This window comes from Teleopsis dalmanni, chromosome 1 (genome assembly GCF_002237135.1).
Source record: "Teleopsis dalmanni isolate 2A chromosome 1, ASM223713v2, whole genome shotgun sequence".
NCBI lineage: Eukaryota > Metazoa > Arthropoda > Insecta > Diptera > Diopsidae > Teleopsis > Teleopsis dalmanni.
Window position 1 is genome coordinate 210485793 of NC_051846.1, and position 16696 is coordinate 210502488.

The window sequence follows — 16696 nt, forward strand, 5'->3', positions numbered from 1 at the left end:
AAACATCTTGACAAACTTAATGTACACTTTGTTCATAATAGTGTAAGTGAAATAAAAACATCTATTGAGAAAAATAATGAAAAAATTTGTTTGAAAGCAAAAGAAAAATATTTTTAGAAATATCCTCACTAATATTCCAGAGCACAGCCTGAACGAGTCAAACAGTATTCAAACGAGTATTTAAAGGGTTAATGGTAACAGAACAGATCTAAGCAGATCAATCTACCGTATACTGAATTTAATGACAGTGGGATTTTTTTCCCTATTCCCATTTCGCTTATTCTGAACAAATTTCGAATCAAAAACTATGGATCATTTTGTACCAAACTATTCCCAAGGAAGTTGTGTGGAAAATTAGTTAGAATAGAGTTGAAAAGAGTTTAATTTGATAAGTAAATATCCAATAACGATCAATTTTTCGAATATATTTAAATATTTATTCATTTATATTATATTTATTTAAAAACTAGATTATACTAACTTACAAGCATAACATTCAAACTATAATTTATTTTTGTATTATAGTAAAGATGCCACGTCCAACAACACCGGGAATGTTATGTTTAACATAAAATGCTAAGGACATTTTTTTTTCTTCTTCTTATTAAATGTTGGTTGGATTTTCGTAGTAAGTTCTCTACCGACATATCGACACAAACATCTATCGCGATATATGAACAGGTACCTCTTTCCTGAGATTCCAGCACGAATCTCTACCCCTACATATTGAAATGAAACACCATATGATATGGTGTGTGATATGGTCCATATAAACTTATCGGCATAAACCACCATTTCGACTTATCGATTTACCGACATGAATCAAAATGTCGACTTAACGACTAATCGACATAAACCAGAATGTCGACTTATCGACTTACTGCTAATTTATTTACTCTATAATAACTTTGAAATCTACAATCAGAAAACTGTTTATCTTAAAACCAAATTATAATTTGGATTAATTTGGATTATAATATAATGGATTACCAGCGTCCCGCAAATTTCTTCGAATAATCCTCTGTTGCATTTATTGCTCCTGTTCTTGTACTTACTTCTCCGCTATAATTCGAAATCCAATTGGATGCATTATTAAAAATTCAAATTTAAGAATTTAAAATAACATAACTTATGACTTAGGAATATTTAGAATAAGGTTGAATATGTTTATGGAAAACTATACAAATTGATTTGATCAAAGAATTTAATTAAATAAAGACAATGGTTTAAAGATAATGCTTTTTATTAATGGGTTTCGAAGTATAGAAAGTATTTGATTACAAAATTCTTTAGTACTGTATTAACAGAAATATTTTAAATATATATTCTTAATACGTATATACACAATTGTAATCCAATACAGAACATATGTTCAATATAATCGATACCCGACAGGAATAAATTTTATAATCGCTTGATGTTAACGATTCAAATTTGTGAAGAATTTTTTAGTGTTGAATAGATTTTAAGCTGACATTGTTTCAACAATCCAATCGTAGTTACTAGCGATGCTGGTGTACACATCAGGCAAATAACTTCCACATTCACCCAAAACGTAGGCAGCAATGCCAACCAATTCACCTTGATAGACAGCGGGTCCACCGAAATCTCCTCTACAAATACCGTTGCTGCGTGGATGATCCAAACAAAATACTTGACTGTCGGATTTATCTATAGAACGACTGCATTCAGCTTCGTTAATAACAGTTCCTTCATTGATTTGTAAAGCACGTTGCATATTTGAATCAGTGTCCAACTGACGTCCCCATCCGGAAACTTCAATCTGTTCACCAACTACTGGACTATTCTTTGCTAAAGGTATTGGTTGAATGTAATCTGAGAAAACGAATGGTTGACGAAGCTTCAACAATGCAAGTCCAGTATTAAATTCGCTACGATGAGGGCTAAGTGTGATTTCTTCAACGAAGATTGATACTTCGCCTCTGTAGAGATCAATCGTACCAGCGTTTACACTAAATGCTGATGCTGGCCATCTAAATAAGAAATAAATTATTTTTCTCAAAATCTCTGATATATGAGTTTTCTTACGGATTCTGACTGCCTGCTGAACAGACGCATCTCATAGCAGTTAGAGCATAAAGTTCACTCAAAATTACTGCACCACAATTAGGGGAACCAGCAACGGCTAAGTAAGCCTGATATGGTACTTGTCCTAATATGGCAGTGTGTCCTCCGGTTATACGGCCTTGAGGTGAACCACTGCAAGCCAATATGACTGCTAATAGACATAAACTGCGGATGCAAGTCTTCATTTCGCTATAATAAACTTAACTGAACGAATTGAGAAAAATTTCCCTATTTTTATATACAATCATGGTATGCTTGTGAATGCGATAGCATGTATTGTCAAAATAATAATAGATAATATATAAACATTTTTGTTTTTGCTTTTGTCAATCTTATCAAAAGAATAAGTAATCAATTGATAAGTAATAAAAGTAAGAACTTTACCCTAATAAAAAGGATTTACTTTGATTCACTTTCTTTTAAGTACACCTACAACTAACTTACTTGCAGGTGGCAACATGATATCTAATAGATTAAATCTTAACAGTTTTATCAATAAAGCATATAACATAAGCTATCGAAACGAGTTAAAGACAAAGTATTAAAAAAGCAGTTTCAACTGGAAAATTCTAGTATCTTAGTTTATAGTGAAGTACCCAGATTTGTTATCATTACACCGGATTTAATTTTGAAATTATATTAAATAAATATTGAGTGGTGATAATGGTATCTAATAAATTGTTTCATTTATACTATAGACGCTACTGAACTTAAACCACGTTTTAACTATATCAACGCCAAATCTGTCCTCTCTTATGGATTAAATGCACTCGCACAATAAGACGTGGCTGTGCGTCGTTGTGAATGTTGTCACCCAGGTAGGAGAAAGTATTGGCATTCTGAGTTTGTGAGAGTTAAAGTAGGGTTTTAGGTTTTTTGTGTTACCCGATATCAGGTAATGCTAAATCGCTTAGTTAATTATGCAATTGTGCATTTTCGTGTGCAAATAGGCGATATAGATTCATATCTGTGTGTTTGGTAACAAATTGGCGCCTATTTATAGATTAATTAATTCTTCTGATAATTGTTTATTTAGCCGAAATTATAGCCCAGTGTAATGGCAAAAAAACATTGCTACGTGCTGGTTTGAAATGATTGCTTCTTTAATAACTGTGACTGCACTTGGTAAACCTTTTCATATCGCCGGACTTGACCTGTCTCTAGAGCTATCTAGATATCATTGCAAACGATGAATCCCTTGCAAAGTCAGCCAAAATAAGGTACAAGTTTACATCGCCAATTGTATGGTTTCGAAAAGTTTTTTGATATTGGTTCCACGGCGCTTAAAACGGGTAGCGTGATTCAAAGAAGAAGTGAAAAATCCTATTGGTCTATCTATAGATAGTAATTCTTTACCTTGATTATATACCTTAATACCTTTTTAAAGGAAACTGTTGGGAATATTGCGTTCAATTAAGAAATATATTTTTTAATTTTTCAAATTTTTTTTAATTCTAATTACTATATAAAGGTATACACATTAAACCATTGCTTGAGAAGTATAAGACCATAGGAACAGTTTCACACACCAAATTCGGCGCTCGATTGAAAGATTCAATTGCATCGCGTAACTTAAACTGAAAGATAGAAAATTGAACCGTTTTTTTTTTTTGCCACGAACAGCTGATCACCTGCTTTGTGGTTGTTGGAATTTATCGCAAGACTGTTGAACGTGTTGCAGATTTTTTTATTTCTTTTGTTTATGGGTGCATTGCTCCGAGTGAAGCCACAACGCGTCTTACTTGACTGATTTGCTACGGTTTTCACGGGCAGCTTAGATTCAGTCACGTTTTTTCAAGCGGTTGATTTTGATTGATTCGTCACAAAACAAAGCTTTAAGTATATTTTTTTTCTTTCAGTTTTATTTTTATTTGATAAATGAACTATATCTGCTTATAGACCAATGGACCTTAACTTATATTTCTTCAAATACTTTGAAACTTCACAGCAAATGTGCAATGCCAAGGTGTCAGTCCTTGTGTCTTTGAATATTTAAAATCAAAAAAAAAATAAATAAATAATAAATGTATGTTATAAGTGATTTGGACCACTTGTTGTGCATATTTTGTTTAATTGTTATAAAAATATTTAAGATATTAAAATAAACACACAATCTCCTTAATTTAAGCCCTACTCGTATAATATAATAATAATAAAGAGTAATTTATTGCTCACACTTTCATATGATTATATCTAAAATATTAGTAGCTTTCCTTAAACTTTGCAGAGTTCACATTAACAGCACATGATGATACTACGAAAGACTCTATCTCTAATATTCCTCCTGTACATCTGCCATTGCTTGGCACAAACTATCAATGAATTGGAGGATGGGACACTGCCAGAGCCAAGAGCATATGTACCCGATTCACAATATTTAGATTTTGCTTATCATGATCATGATGATCTTACAAGATTCTTAAGGTAAATGAAAATAAATTCTTCATTTTTCCATTTATATTAATTATCTAGTTTTATTTTAATTAAATTATTATTTTCAGAGCGACAAGTGCACGTTATCCAAATCTGACTGCTCTTTATTCAATCGGCAAGTCGACACAGGGACGTGAACTATGGGTTATGGTAGTCTCCTCTTCACCTTATGAACATATGATTGGTAAATAAACATGTGATATATTTACATTATGTATATATTTCTATATAATCGATGTTTTACTTTTTTTAAAAAATAGGTAAACCAGATGTTAAATATGTGGGTAACATACACGGGAATGAACCAGTGGGTCGTGAAATGTTGCTTCACTTAATACAGTATTTTGTTACAAGCTATCAGACAGATCAGTATGTTAAATGGCTATTGGATAATACACGGATACACATACTTCCTTCTTTGAATCCAGATGGATATGCGGTATCCAAAGAAGGTGCTTGTGATGGCGGCCAAGGCAGGTAAGCACAAATTGATACATAATTTTTCATCTTAGTAAAATTAAGTTACATTTGCTAAACTTCATAAAGGTTTTTTTTTATTTTAATATAATACTTGGTTGTTCTGTTTTTTTCCAATCAGATATAACGCTCGTGGATATGACTTAAATCGCAATTTTCCGGATTATTTTAAACAGAACAACAAACGAGGACAGCCTGAAACAGATGCGGTGAAAGATTGGATATCGAAAATTCAATTTGTACTCAGCGGTAGTTTACATGGTGGGGCCTTAGTTGCTAGTTATCCATATGATAACACGCCAAATTCTAGTAAGTATTTTTTAAAGTCTTTCAATATAGTCATTTTAATCCACTATTAACTATTGAAGACAATATAGTGAAAGTATATTTTATCTTTAGTAACATAGAGTATTATTAGTTTATTCTTAAATGGAAATTTATAACTACGGTATTTGTATATATTTTATTTTTTCTATTACCTTCAGTTCTTGCTGCTATAATTTTTTTACAAGCGATTCCATAAAAATTTATTATATTTTTAAGAAAAGCTCTCTCATTCCAATTTTTATATCTATACTTTGAAAAAATTATTATATTCATTGAATTATTTCCGATATATAAAGTTATGAACCATTTCTTATTTTAACAAAAATATGGCTGCTGAAAGGAATTTGCAGATCCTCAGCATTATGTGCGAGTGAGTAAATAGATTTGTTAGAGTAAACTCACTGAGAAAATTGTTTGTTATGCTGTCAATTTTTTTGAACGATTTTTTTAAATTTAATTTAAAAAAAAGATTGTAAAATTATAAACTTTTTTTATATTTTTTCAACAACATGTCCTTTGGGCGCAGTGTTTCAAACCTATGCGTCAGCACCGTCTTTAACTCCAGACGATGATGTCTTTAAGCATTTATCCCTGGTGTATGCGAAAAATCATGCCAAAATGTCCAGAGGTGTGGCATGTAAATCAGCTACGCCTGCTTTTGAGAACGGTATAACTAATGGTGCCGCTTGGTATCCTTTGACTGGTGGCATGCAGGACTACAACTATGTATGGTATGGGTGTATGGAAGTGACCTTGGAAATATCTTGTTGCAAATATCCACCAGCATTTGAATTGAAAAAATACTGGGAAGACAATCAATTGGTGAGTAACAAAAATTAGCATATGATATACGAGTGTTAATACAAAATACAATTCCAGTCACTGATTAAATTTCTGGCGGAGGCACATCGTGGCGTGCAAGGTTTTGTAGTGGATACAGCTGGCAAACCAATTGAACGAGCTTCATTAAAAGTCAAGGGACGAGATGTAGGTTTCCAAACTACAAAATATGGTGAATTTTGGAGAATTTTGTTACCAGGTTATTATAAAGTTGAGGTTAGTTGATCATACCAAAAATATTGAAATAAGATTGCCAAACTCACTGTAATAATCGTGTAGGTATTTGCGGATGGTTATGCACCTCGTGAAGTGGAGTTTGTGATTGTGGAGCAACATCCCACATTGCTGAATGTCACTTTACAACCCTCCAAAGTAAGTTTTCGATTATATATACTTTTTTTGACGATTGAAAAAGTTTTCGTTAGGCGGAATTTGGAAAGTAAAAACACTTATGTAGCTCTTAACATTAATTATTTAAATTATTTTTTCACCTATTTGAATTTTTCCTATTTCAAAAACTGTTTTGCGTTGTAATTTCAGAAATTTCCATCGTTTTCCACGACAACTATTTCAACAACTAAAAAAAGTGTAGCTAATAAAATAATATTTCCTAATAATTAGCTATGGAATTAACTATTTGTAATATTCTAAATTAATGTAAAATTATTTGTTGATCAAATTAAATTTTAAATTAGAAAATTAAATAAGAAAACACAGACTTTCTTCAAATTTCTACATTTTTTTCAAATTAAATTCTTTTTTAATAATTTGTAAAAATGTATTAATTATTTTGTAATATTTCACTTAACAATTTTTTTAAACTGCCTCAAACGATTGGAGGGAGACATTAGTTTTGTAGTGATTCGTAAGTACAAAAAAAAAAAATTGGTAATTTAATTGAATTCTAAACCACTTCAAATAGTTCACATGAAATTTATTTTTTTCTGTATTTATTACTTTGTTGATCAAATTTTCAAATTTATTCATAAAATTAAAAGATAGCAAAATAATACAATAGAAATAATTAAATCGACTACCCACAATAATTAATTATGCATTTTTACTATATAAAATTTGTTTAAAATAAAACAAATTAAAGGTCGTGTTTAAAATTTTTTTAATGCATTATTATTATTTATTTTATTTATATAAATTTATTAAAAATAATTTAAAATTATTGTTTCTATACGAAATCGATGGATTATAGCTTGCGCTCTAACGCGTTATACATAAGTGAATAATTTGATGTTAAGTAAATGTCGAACATTTACATAAATCAAAAGTAAATATTTCTAAATAAAAATTGAGTTGATTTCAAACTTTCGCTATCTACAATTAATTTGTCATTAACATTTCATTTCACTAAAAAGACTCACTACCTTTTAAATAGGCGGGCACTTATTCGTACGAACCTTTTTTGATAAGCACATAAAGTTTTTATTTTTTTTATATTTTTTTTATATTGAAAGCAAACTAAACAAACAATGGATTTTATTTAATACACACAGGAAGGAAGAAAAAATTAAATAATTTTATAATTTTCAGACATATAGCAAGCCTAACCCTAATCGAACCTAACCTAGGAGTAGTAAACGTAGTTAAATAGGCGCATTAACAAAATATACTCAAGTATATATTACAATATACATACTACTATAAATATATATATATATTACTTTTATGTATTATATATATTATATGATGTGTATATTATATATGTAATATATTATATATGTAATATAATATATATATAATATATTATATATTATAAAAGTTTAATATCTTGTTTGTTAAGATTTGGTTTGTTAGTAAACCTGTTGTGACAGAAGTCTATATAAAGGTGGTCTCTTCGGAAATTATTATAATATAGTAAATATTTTTTTACTAGAGTATCAATTATAGAAACTAAATAATAGAAATTATTTTAACAGAATTTTTAATACAACGCACACAGGAATTTCTATACACCTATTTTAAAACGTACTTTTTTAACTGTGTCAGGGAGGAAAAAACAAACAATTTCAGTAAGAAGAAGAAGAATTAATTCTTGAAATTGAAAAATTCCGGCATTAATTATTCTTGTAGTGGTGCACTAACCAATCAATATTTTTTAAAACAAGCTATAGTTTTAAGCACATATCATTAAAATAATTAATGCAATTTAATTTTTTAATCATTATACACCTAAAAATCACTGCATACATTTAGGCTGTGCTGTAATTATAGTAGCACTAAACAAACACATTTAAATAATATTAAATATAATATTTAAAAAATATATCCATTTATATGTTTTTATATACATATATAACTAAATCATAGCATTAATTAAATTTTTTTTTTTAGCGCACAGACACAACATCAATACCGTTCTACCGGCCTCTACCATCGCCACAACATTTCCGGCCTCCACCACCCTATGCAGACAATGGAATATTCTCAACCATTAGCAATGGTCTTAATAGTTTGTACACGAACATATTTGGCTAATATGCGATCTACTAATCCGAGGAATTATTAAATTTAAAAATTTCATTTGTATTATTAACATCCTTCATTATAATTGCGCTATTTTACATTTAGGGGTTATCAAAATATCGCTTTAGGATTTTAACTATTAATAAAACGCACTTTTGTTAAATTGTACTAATTTTCACTTAGTCCAGTAATGAAAATTATTAGATTATATCACTTATATAGCTAAGTTTATCACATAGATATGATAGATATCACTTATATAGCTAAATATATCACATAGATATATCAGATAGATATCAAAAATGGACTCTCAACTTCCCGAATACGACTTTTTGACAACTGATTCTAGTAAAGACAGATTTTAGGAAGTCAATATAACTTTCTCAGTTATAAGTTAAGTTACTAAGCCAATGTAACTTAGTTATCCAGATATCGATATTTAAAGTTGGAATTTTTTATATAAAAAACCACAACAACAAATATTGCATACATTAGACAATACTACACATTATGTGTAGTTTTTATTAGTACAAACATTTTAAAAAGTGGGTAACTTTAAGCCTTAATATCTTGAGAACTAAGAAAGAAATGTAATACAGCTATAAATTTGTATTTCAACCATATATTAACGTGGTTACGATATTGAAAATCTTCACACTCTTCAATTATTGTATTAATTACATATAATAATAAAAACTTGTGTTACATATCACAATGTATGATTTGGATATAAAGAATTATTTAGATTTAATATCTTAAAGCGGTATTTTGATAACCAGGCACGTTGTCTCAAAACTTATGTTATAGTTAATTAAAATTCTGGAAAAAATTGTCACTGCCTTTTATCACAATCGAAACATTGATTTAAGATCAAAATTAATCAACATTTAAATTCTATCTGAAAAGGCGTATTTGATGAGACAATAATTTCTCAAAAAATTTATGTTTGTATTAACATTACATTACTTTATGAATTGTAGTTAAAATAGTTAGTTGTAAGTTGTTTCACAAATTATATTTAAAATCTGAAATCATATACATGTTTTGTTTAACAAAATAAAATTAATTTATTTATTAATAAAATAAGAAATTTTAATTTTCAAAATTTTTAATTATACGGTAATATAATGGACCTATAGGTCCAATGGGATCCCTTGGGATCACCGGCATAACCTAACCTAACTTAATTTTTAAAATTTACTAAAACAATACATTTAGTTGATCCAACAGTATAATATATTGTCGTATTAGCAACAGAAATTTAGACAGTAATTTTAGAGAATTGAAATTTTGTAATACTCAGCCTACACAAATCGGAACTCCAACTGATTACTAATTTCTTAACTAAAGAGAGGTTTGAAGAACGGTAACAGCTGTATTTTAATTGCTCGACTCCTGTTATTGTCAGGAAAGAGATTTATCTGGCTTGCTTTGGTAAGTTAATTTAGTCATCAGCGTTAATTTAGCAGGTTGGCTAAGGGGAATTTCTCCAGAGATTACACAATATATCTAGAACAGTCTAACAAGCCTACCAGAAGTCAATGAGATAAAATAATAAAAAGTATATAATATTTGATTATTTATAATATATATTTTCTGATAATTACTGATAATTGCCAAAATTATTTCTTTATAAATACTAATTACTAATTAAAAATAAAAATATTATATATTTAAACATTGAACTGAATTTATATATATATAAATTTATATTTTTATGATTTATATGAACTTATACATATAAACTTTATATATATTGTATAATGTATATAGCTTTACTTAAAAAAAGTGACGTCTAGCATCAATAAATTGGCCGTTAAAGAATTATCATAAAAATTCAATTTCGGTAAGCATTGCTTGTCACTTGATAGACACGTGGCAGAATTTAATTGAAGGCAATTAAGAGGGAAATTATATAACTATCTCACATCGGAAAGAAAAGTCATTGTCATTCAGTCTTGAATCGTAGAAGAAATATTTGCGCACAACATATGGACAAAATTATTTAACTCGTATTATTAAATCGTTGTTAATTGAATTATTTCGAGTTTAATATTAAATCCTAATAATTGAATTGTGATTACAAATGAATGATTATATATCTTGGATATTTATTTTCGATTTATTTTATAATTTGCATGTTTATGAAATAAATTATAGAAAATCCTTATAGGTAAGTCGTGTTCAAATTTAACTATGAGATATGAACTTTTAGTTGTATTAATTAATATATTTTTTATTAATTTACAATATTAATGGTTAAAAATTATCTTTAGAATAAGAAATATTATAATTCTGAATTAAAATATGTCAAACTGGAATTTAGAAGTGACAGTTTTTGTGTTTGTTAAAAGCATATTAAAGTATCCATAGTTGAAGTACACGACTTCTCAATGATTTCATTTTGAGTATATAGAAGTTAATAAAATCATAAAGACCAAAATCATATCACATTTATTAAGAATATAGTAGGCTACAATAATCCCACACAGAACCATTAAAAACCCAACAAAAATTAAATCTGATATGAATTTTATTATCCTTGCTATTTTCGCAAAATATTAAAAATCTAAACTCCGAAAATATATTTAAAGTATTTTAAGAAAAAGTCAAGGACCTGAGTTCCAAACTATTCATATATCTTTATTTTATTAAAACAAGATGAGTATTAATTATATTAATTTAATTTATATTAATTTAAAACTTCATTTATATATTTTAACTTCAACATAAACATCCCTTGTCAAGTAACCTGTTACCATTAGGCTTTCAAGTCAGCCACTCAGAGCTGCATATACACAAACTTTAAATTCTACTTCATCTAATTTTGCGCTATATTATATACAAAAATTTAATTATAGTGCATTATATGCTTGACTTCATTATTATAAACATTTGATTCTGTCGAAAACAAGTTAATTCAAATTCAATCATTTCGATAATAATTGTTACTTTATATTCTAAATTATTGTTTATATTATTGAATGAATATTGAAGACTTATAGCAGTTATAGTGGTTTATATTTAAATTCAAAACATTTTATATTTTATATATATTCTATATTTTTCACACAATTATTACACTCTCTATTTATATCACAATAGGCTTGTTTCACGAATTGCTCGTAGTAACTTTATGTCTGTTCCACGAACTGCTCGTACTAAACGTCAAGTAAAACGCAAGTGATGTACAAACTGAGAGCGTAACACAAATAAAGTGCCAAATTACGCTCTTTATACGAATTTTCATCGAACAGCTTTGTGTAAAATCTGCTGAGAACACCAGAGCCGCGCAAATAAACAATACGAAAAATTAAATTCAAACCAAAACAGCTGATTGAAACATTAAAACAAATTTTACTTGAAATAATATGACTAGTACATAGTCTCTGTAGCATTTTCAAATTTCGACAGGGATGTTACGCTCTCTCAGATGCTCTCATTTACTCGAAAATTTGCTGGTGGAACGCAGTTGTGTATAAACAGTGTTACTCAAAGTTACTACAAGTAACTCGTCGAATAGACCTAATATAAATAACAAATATTTTCCATACATAACACAACTAATCATATTTTAATTTATCTTTGATTGTTTTTTTCTTATAATTATATATGTATGTTCAAGTGTATTCATTATGCAATTTATAATTGAATATATTTTATAATTTTAATTTATAATTTTTATAATTTTAATAATTTTTTTAAATTTTAATTTTATAATTTCAAAGTAAATTTAAGCTCGTTTTCTCTAAACATTCCAATTTGTCACAAATAAACAGAAAAGTCTATTGTTGAGTTATTTTCTTTTTTCTTAAATAATTTCAAATTACTTTCTACAAACGAAAATTCATTATTTATCTTCAGAACACAACATATGTGCATAAAAACAGGTGTTGTGTTTACAATTCCACCCTTTCTAAGTCATAAAACAAAACTAACCCTTAAACAAATATTTACTTACTCAAGCATAATAAATAGTTTATTATTAGTTTTTGAACGCTCAACAGAGAAGTTCTTATTTTTATATCATTCGTATTTTAAATGTATTAAAATAACTTATAAAAAAATAACGCAATATACACTGCAAATAAAATACATACCGTGTTTATTCCATTTATATGTCAAAATGATAACGTTTACAAATGTCAAAAGTACGGTGTGCACACAGCCTAATATAGTTTATCTGTGTTTGAAATTTTGCAGCGCAAAGGTAATAATAAATCAACTCTGTTGAAATTACTCACAAAATTACTGCAAGGAATTTGAATCGTAGTTATCGGTGATATTTTGAAGGAAAAAGTTGAAGTAAAGGATTTAGAATTTTTTGTGTCTCAAAGTTACTTCAAACAAAATTTATTTTAGTGGATTATTTTTTTTATTGGCCATAATATTTAAATTAAAACTGTAACGGCCGCAAATAAAAACTTTAGTTTCGGTTTTGTTCTAAAAAACTTCAAAAAATGAGTGAATTCAATAGCAAACGCTATTACGGGTATTCCATGGGCAATGACAATGGTTTAACCACTACGACGCGTAATTTCGAATTCCAGGTTTGTAATTCTTTAATATTTTATTTAGTTTGGTTTCTAATATTTATATTTACAAATATGTAAAAATCTTTAGCACACCCGTGCGGAATACTTGGATCGCGCCATACAAAAATTGCAGAAACCTGAATTACAAAAGAAAAAAATGTTTTTGATGGAAAAATTTTCGAAGTTACGTAATCCAGATGATATTCAAAATCAAATACGTGACATAGATGTCGATACTACCTGCAGTAATACTCGCGTTCGCAGTTTAAGTGCAAATGAAGTTGATAATTTAATTGAAAAAGTTAAAAGCTCAATGGTTGTTCCTCACAAGGAAAGTGCCAAACAAAAAGATACGAATGTTGTGCAGAGTCCAAGCAAATTTCCTAAGGTGGAAGAAAAAAGATGTAACTTGCATATAAAATGCAAGCACCGTGTAAACCTGGAAAATAAGGAAGCTATGAAAAAAATTGGACACGTTGCGATTTCTGAGTATCGTTACCCGAAACCAAAGTGGGTAGAAATTGAGGAAGCGATTAAAGGTACTGCTCATTATGCTGATCTGAAGCAGGTCGAAAGTCTACAATCTACTATTGATATATCCGATACTGAAATGGATATAGAAACACAAGAAAATCCATCTAATGATGTATCTCCAAGTTGCTTATCACCTCAAAGTAACTCACTGGAGTCGATGAGAGATAATACCGCACTCAACATGGCAGATTGTCATGTTTATGATGTTGATTGCAACGCTGATATTGAGGTTGATGAAGAAATCGAAGTAATTGATTCGGATTTGGAATATGAATTGATACAACGTCCTGACTATACTAAATTTTGCTCCCCTCGCCCCAGACCAGAAGATCTTGATAAGCAGCCTTTTGAAAACTTGTTACCACCACAATTTATACGCATTGAAGTAGGTTATATTGAAATACGAGTTACGAGTGTACAACTTAACATATTTAATTAACTTTCTAATTTCGCGTTTAGCCTGAGATACCGGCAATGGGCTTAAGTTTCCTCAAGAATATTGCACCAATGCGTTACACTGAATTAACTGATGATACACAACCAGATGAATGCGACGAACCGCCACAAGTAATCCTTAAACTTTTTTCCTCACCTTTTAAAATTCCTTTCTTATTTCCAAAACATTTTCCTTATTCCACATTACAGATGAAAGTTTTCATTAAACACCGTAACAACAGCGAGGAGAAATTGCGTGTAAGTGTTGACGACGAAAAGCAGGTAGAAGAAAATATATCGGAAGATACGAGAGAGGTTCAAAAAGTCAAGCATGTAGAAGAGGCTACAAAAAGTAAAATTAATCCGCGCACTAAGTATACTAAATTCAGCACAAATACTGCAAAACCTAATGTAGCTCCTAACAACACTGCACCACGTGTTCAACCTAAACCTACTTACGTGCCCCAACGTGCACAAACTGTTAATAAGCAGCCAATTGAAGCCCCCAAGGAACAAAAAATTAAACCCAACAAACTTAAAAAACTCAAAAAACTGATTCTTACCAGATCAATTGAAGAACTTAAAATTGAAAAGGGCCATATCTTCACAAAGATGACAAATACACAAGAACGTATAATTGAAATGTTGGATAAGCTGAAGTGAGTTATTAGTTCAGGGTTTGTTGTACTTATATACCAAATTATATTTATCCACAGGTTATGTCTTGTCGAAATATATGCACCAACTGGTCTCGAAAAACATAAAAAACAAAAAAGTGCTTTCGAGTTTGCAGTGCGATTTTCACGTAATTTTTTGTTGCCGTTAAAGGGCATGGTACGAAAAGACATAAAAAATCTATTTTTTTGTACTTAAATAATATATATTTCATGATTTAGATACAAGACCTTCGAACTGTTACATTAGAGCAACTCAATAGCGCTGTAACGAATGAAGCGACTTCGAGAATTTTGGGTATTTATTCGCTTTTGTATCAGGCTTTGCAAACGTATTCGAAACAGATTCGCTATTTTTTAATGGATTCTTTACCGCAAAAGCTACTTCAGCTAATTGACTACATACATACAGTCACTAACATATGTCTTGATAAGGGTATTTTCGATCCTAACGATGCTATTATAGATTGCCTTAAGGATCGCTGTACAAAATTCGCTACTTTTATTTGTGATTTGCACACTGAGCGTTTTACACAAAAACATAAAAGTTCTAAGGTAGATTTAAAATCGCAAAACGTCTTCATTTATAACTATATATATTATATTATATTATTTAGGCCAATCATGCCAATTATGATTTGAAAATGTTTATGAATGACTTGAATATGTACGAGCCAATCCTTGTTCCAAAAAATGTTAAATATCGTCCACGTCGCCAGATGAACCAACGCAAACTCGTGGTAAGTATTATTATATATATACATTATCATTTATAATAAATTTATAGTACGTATATGTATATAAATTTATTTGCATATCGCTTCAAAAATAACACTGGATTTAACTATATATATTTATTGTTTTAAAAGCATGGTTTCTATACAGTTATAAGCCTAAATATTATAATTTACATATATCCATTTTTGTTAAATAACATTAGCAGATAATGATAAATAGTTCCATTTTCACTATATTTTCACTAAAGTAAATTTTTACTTTATAAATTTAAATACTCTATACATATCTATTGAAATATGTAATTTACTTGAAAGCTTCTGTATTTAACATATAAATCTTTATTAAAGGCTTCACATTCGTCTACAAGTTTGAGAAAACAATCTATGGACCCCATTCCGGTACCTCCTGCTGGTCCCTCTTCAACCGAGGATACATCAATACTCGTTCAAGAGAGATATGTTGATACTATTGTTAGAACTGGAATTGAAGATGTTCATGACAGCAATAGCTCAGTAAGTGATTTTAGTTTAATTAACTTTCATATGTTTTCTTAACATTATCATCTATTTTTTACTAGATTAACTTAGTTCATACATTAGAGTCATTTTTAACTGTACCTGAGAAGAACCCAGTAAACAAGCAAGAATTGAGCAAAGTTATCATGGATGCATTACAAACAGTAACAAAAGATCAAGTACGCCAAGCATTAGACTCTATACTTGACTCGCTGGGTTCTGCCTTAGAAACAAAGGTAAGTTTTGTTGTATATAGATGAAAACATTTTGTTAGACTAAGATGTGTTTTTCTACGTTATATTCTGTTAAGTTATACGTAGGTACGTTAGGTAGGTAGGTTAGAAGAAAAATATAACACAGATAACACAAATATAAAAATTAAAGTGTAGTTATCCTTGTAAGATGAATATAAAAATTGCTCAAATTGCCAATGCGACTAATAACTGAGAAGTTTCAGTGTTTCAGTTTCATTCGTAAATTCTTCCACAAGAATTTTGAATCGTAAAAATCAGCCATATTTTATTGATGTACTAAATTTTAGCAGGGTCGAACAGACATCGATGACTCCGAACGTTTTGGTTGCAGAAGTGTGAATATTGCTATAAGGACTCTGTTAGCAGAG

The 16696-nt window shown here is 29.3% G+C and overlaps 3 protein-coding genes across 6 annotated transcripts in view; 2 read left to right on the forward strand and 1 right to left on the reverse strand.

The window, feature by feature from the left end:
* Window positions 1-1296: 1296 nt before the first annotated feature.
* LOC119675435 (serine protease SP24D-like) lies at window positions 1297-2302 on the reverse strand. Of its 2 annotated transcripts, XM_038086641.1 has the most exons (3): window positions 2050-2302; window positions 1424-1994; window positions 1297-1393 (listed from the first exon to the last, which is right to left on the reverse strand). In XM_038086641.1, the coding sequence occupies exons 1-2, from the start codon at window positions 2271-2273 to the stop codon at window positions 1466-1468; spliced, it is 753 nt and encodes a 250-aa protein (XP_037942569.1). In that variant the 5' UTR covers window positions 2274-2302; the 3' UTR covers window positions 1297-1393; window positions 1424-1465. The 2 variants fall into 2 exon arrangements, with proteins under 2 accessions (XP_037942569.1, XP_037942565.1); XM_038086637.1 differs by having other exon boundaries at window positions 1312-1994.
* A 1998-nt stretch (window positions 2303-4300) lies between these two features.
* LOC119671710 (carboxypeptidase D) lies at window positions 4301-9622 on the forward strand. Of its 3 annotated transcripts, none has more exons than XM_038082464.1 (9): window positions 4301-4512; window positions 4590-4705; window positions 4782-4998; window positions 5120-5307; window positions 5666-5695; window positions 5852-6147; window positions 6205-6381; window positions 6445-6537; window positions 8512-9622. In XM_038082464.1, the coding sequence occupies exons 1-9, from the start codon at window positions 4334-4336 to the stop codon at window positions 8653-8655; spliced, it is 1440 nt and encodes a 479-aa protein (XP_037938392.1). In that variant the 5' UTR covers window positions 4301-4333; the 3' UTR covers window positions 8656-9622. The 3 variants fall into 3 exon arrangements, with proteins under 3 accessions (XP_037938392.1, XP_037938394.1, XP_037938393.1); XM_038082466.1 differs by lacking the exon at window positions 8512-9622 and adding an exon at window positions 6706-6870; XM_038082465.1 differs by lacking the exon at window positions 5666-5695.
* A 3410-nt stretch (window positions 9623-13032) lies between these two features.
* Window positions 13033-16696, forward strand: part of LOC119671711 — a 40041-nt gene continuing 36377 nt past the window's right edge. Inside the window, exons 1-9 of the mRNA XM_038082467.1 lie at window positions 13033-13193; window positions 13267-14097; window positions 14172-14279; window positions 14358-14806; window positions 14864-14981; window positions 15044-15376; window positions 15439-15561; window positions 15907-16071; window positions 16137-16310. Of these exons, the coding sequence (XP_037938395.1) occupies window positions 13104-13193; window positions 13267-14097; window positions 14172-14279; window positions 14358-14806; window positions 14864-14981; window positions 15044-15376; window positions 15439-15561; window positions 15907-16071; window positions 16137-16310 (2391 nt within the window). The 5' untranslated portion in view covers window positions 13033-13103. The remainder of the gene's footprint in view (window positions 13194-13266; window positions 14098-14171; window positions 14280-14357; window positions 14807-14863; window positions 14982-15043; window positions 15377-15438; window positions 15562-15906; window positions 16072-16136; window positions 16311-16696) is intronic.

What these genes read in the sequence shown, in the direction of transcription:
- LOC119671710 (XM_038082464.1), top strand. Translation starts at nt 4,334, where the DNA reads ATGATGATACTACGAAAGACTCTATCTCTAATATTCCTCCTGTACATC. An exon ending in TGTGATGGCGGCCAAGGCAG is followed by an intron (nt 4,999 to 5,119) that starts GTAAGCACAAAT and finishes TTTTCCAATCAG; the next exon opens with ATATAACGCTCGTGGATATG. An exon ending in TCACTTTACAACCCTCCAAA is followed by an intron (nt 6,538 to 8,511) that starts GTAAGTTTTCGA and finishes TTTTTTTTTTAG; the next exon opens with CGCACAGACACAACATCAAT.
- LOC119675435 (XM_038086641.1), bottom strand. Translation starts at nt 2,273, where the DNA reads ATGAAGACTTGCATCCGCAGTTTATGTCTATTAGCAGTCATATTGGCT. An exon ending in TCAGCAGGCAGTCAGAATCC is followed by an intron (nt 1,995 to 2,049) that starts GTAAGAAAACTC and finishes TTTCTTATTTAG; the next exon opens with ATGGCCAGCATCAGCATTTA.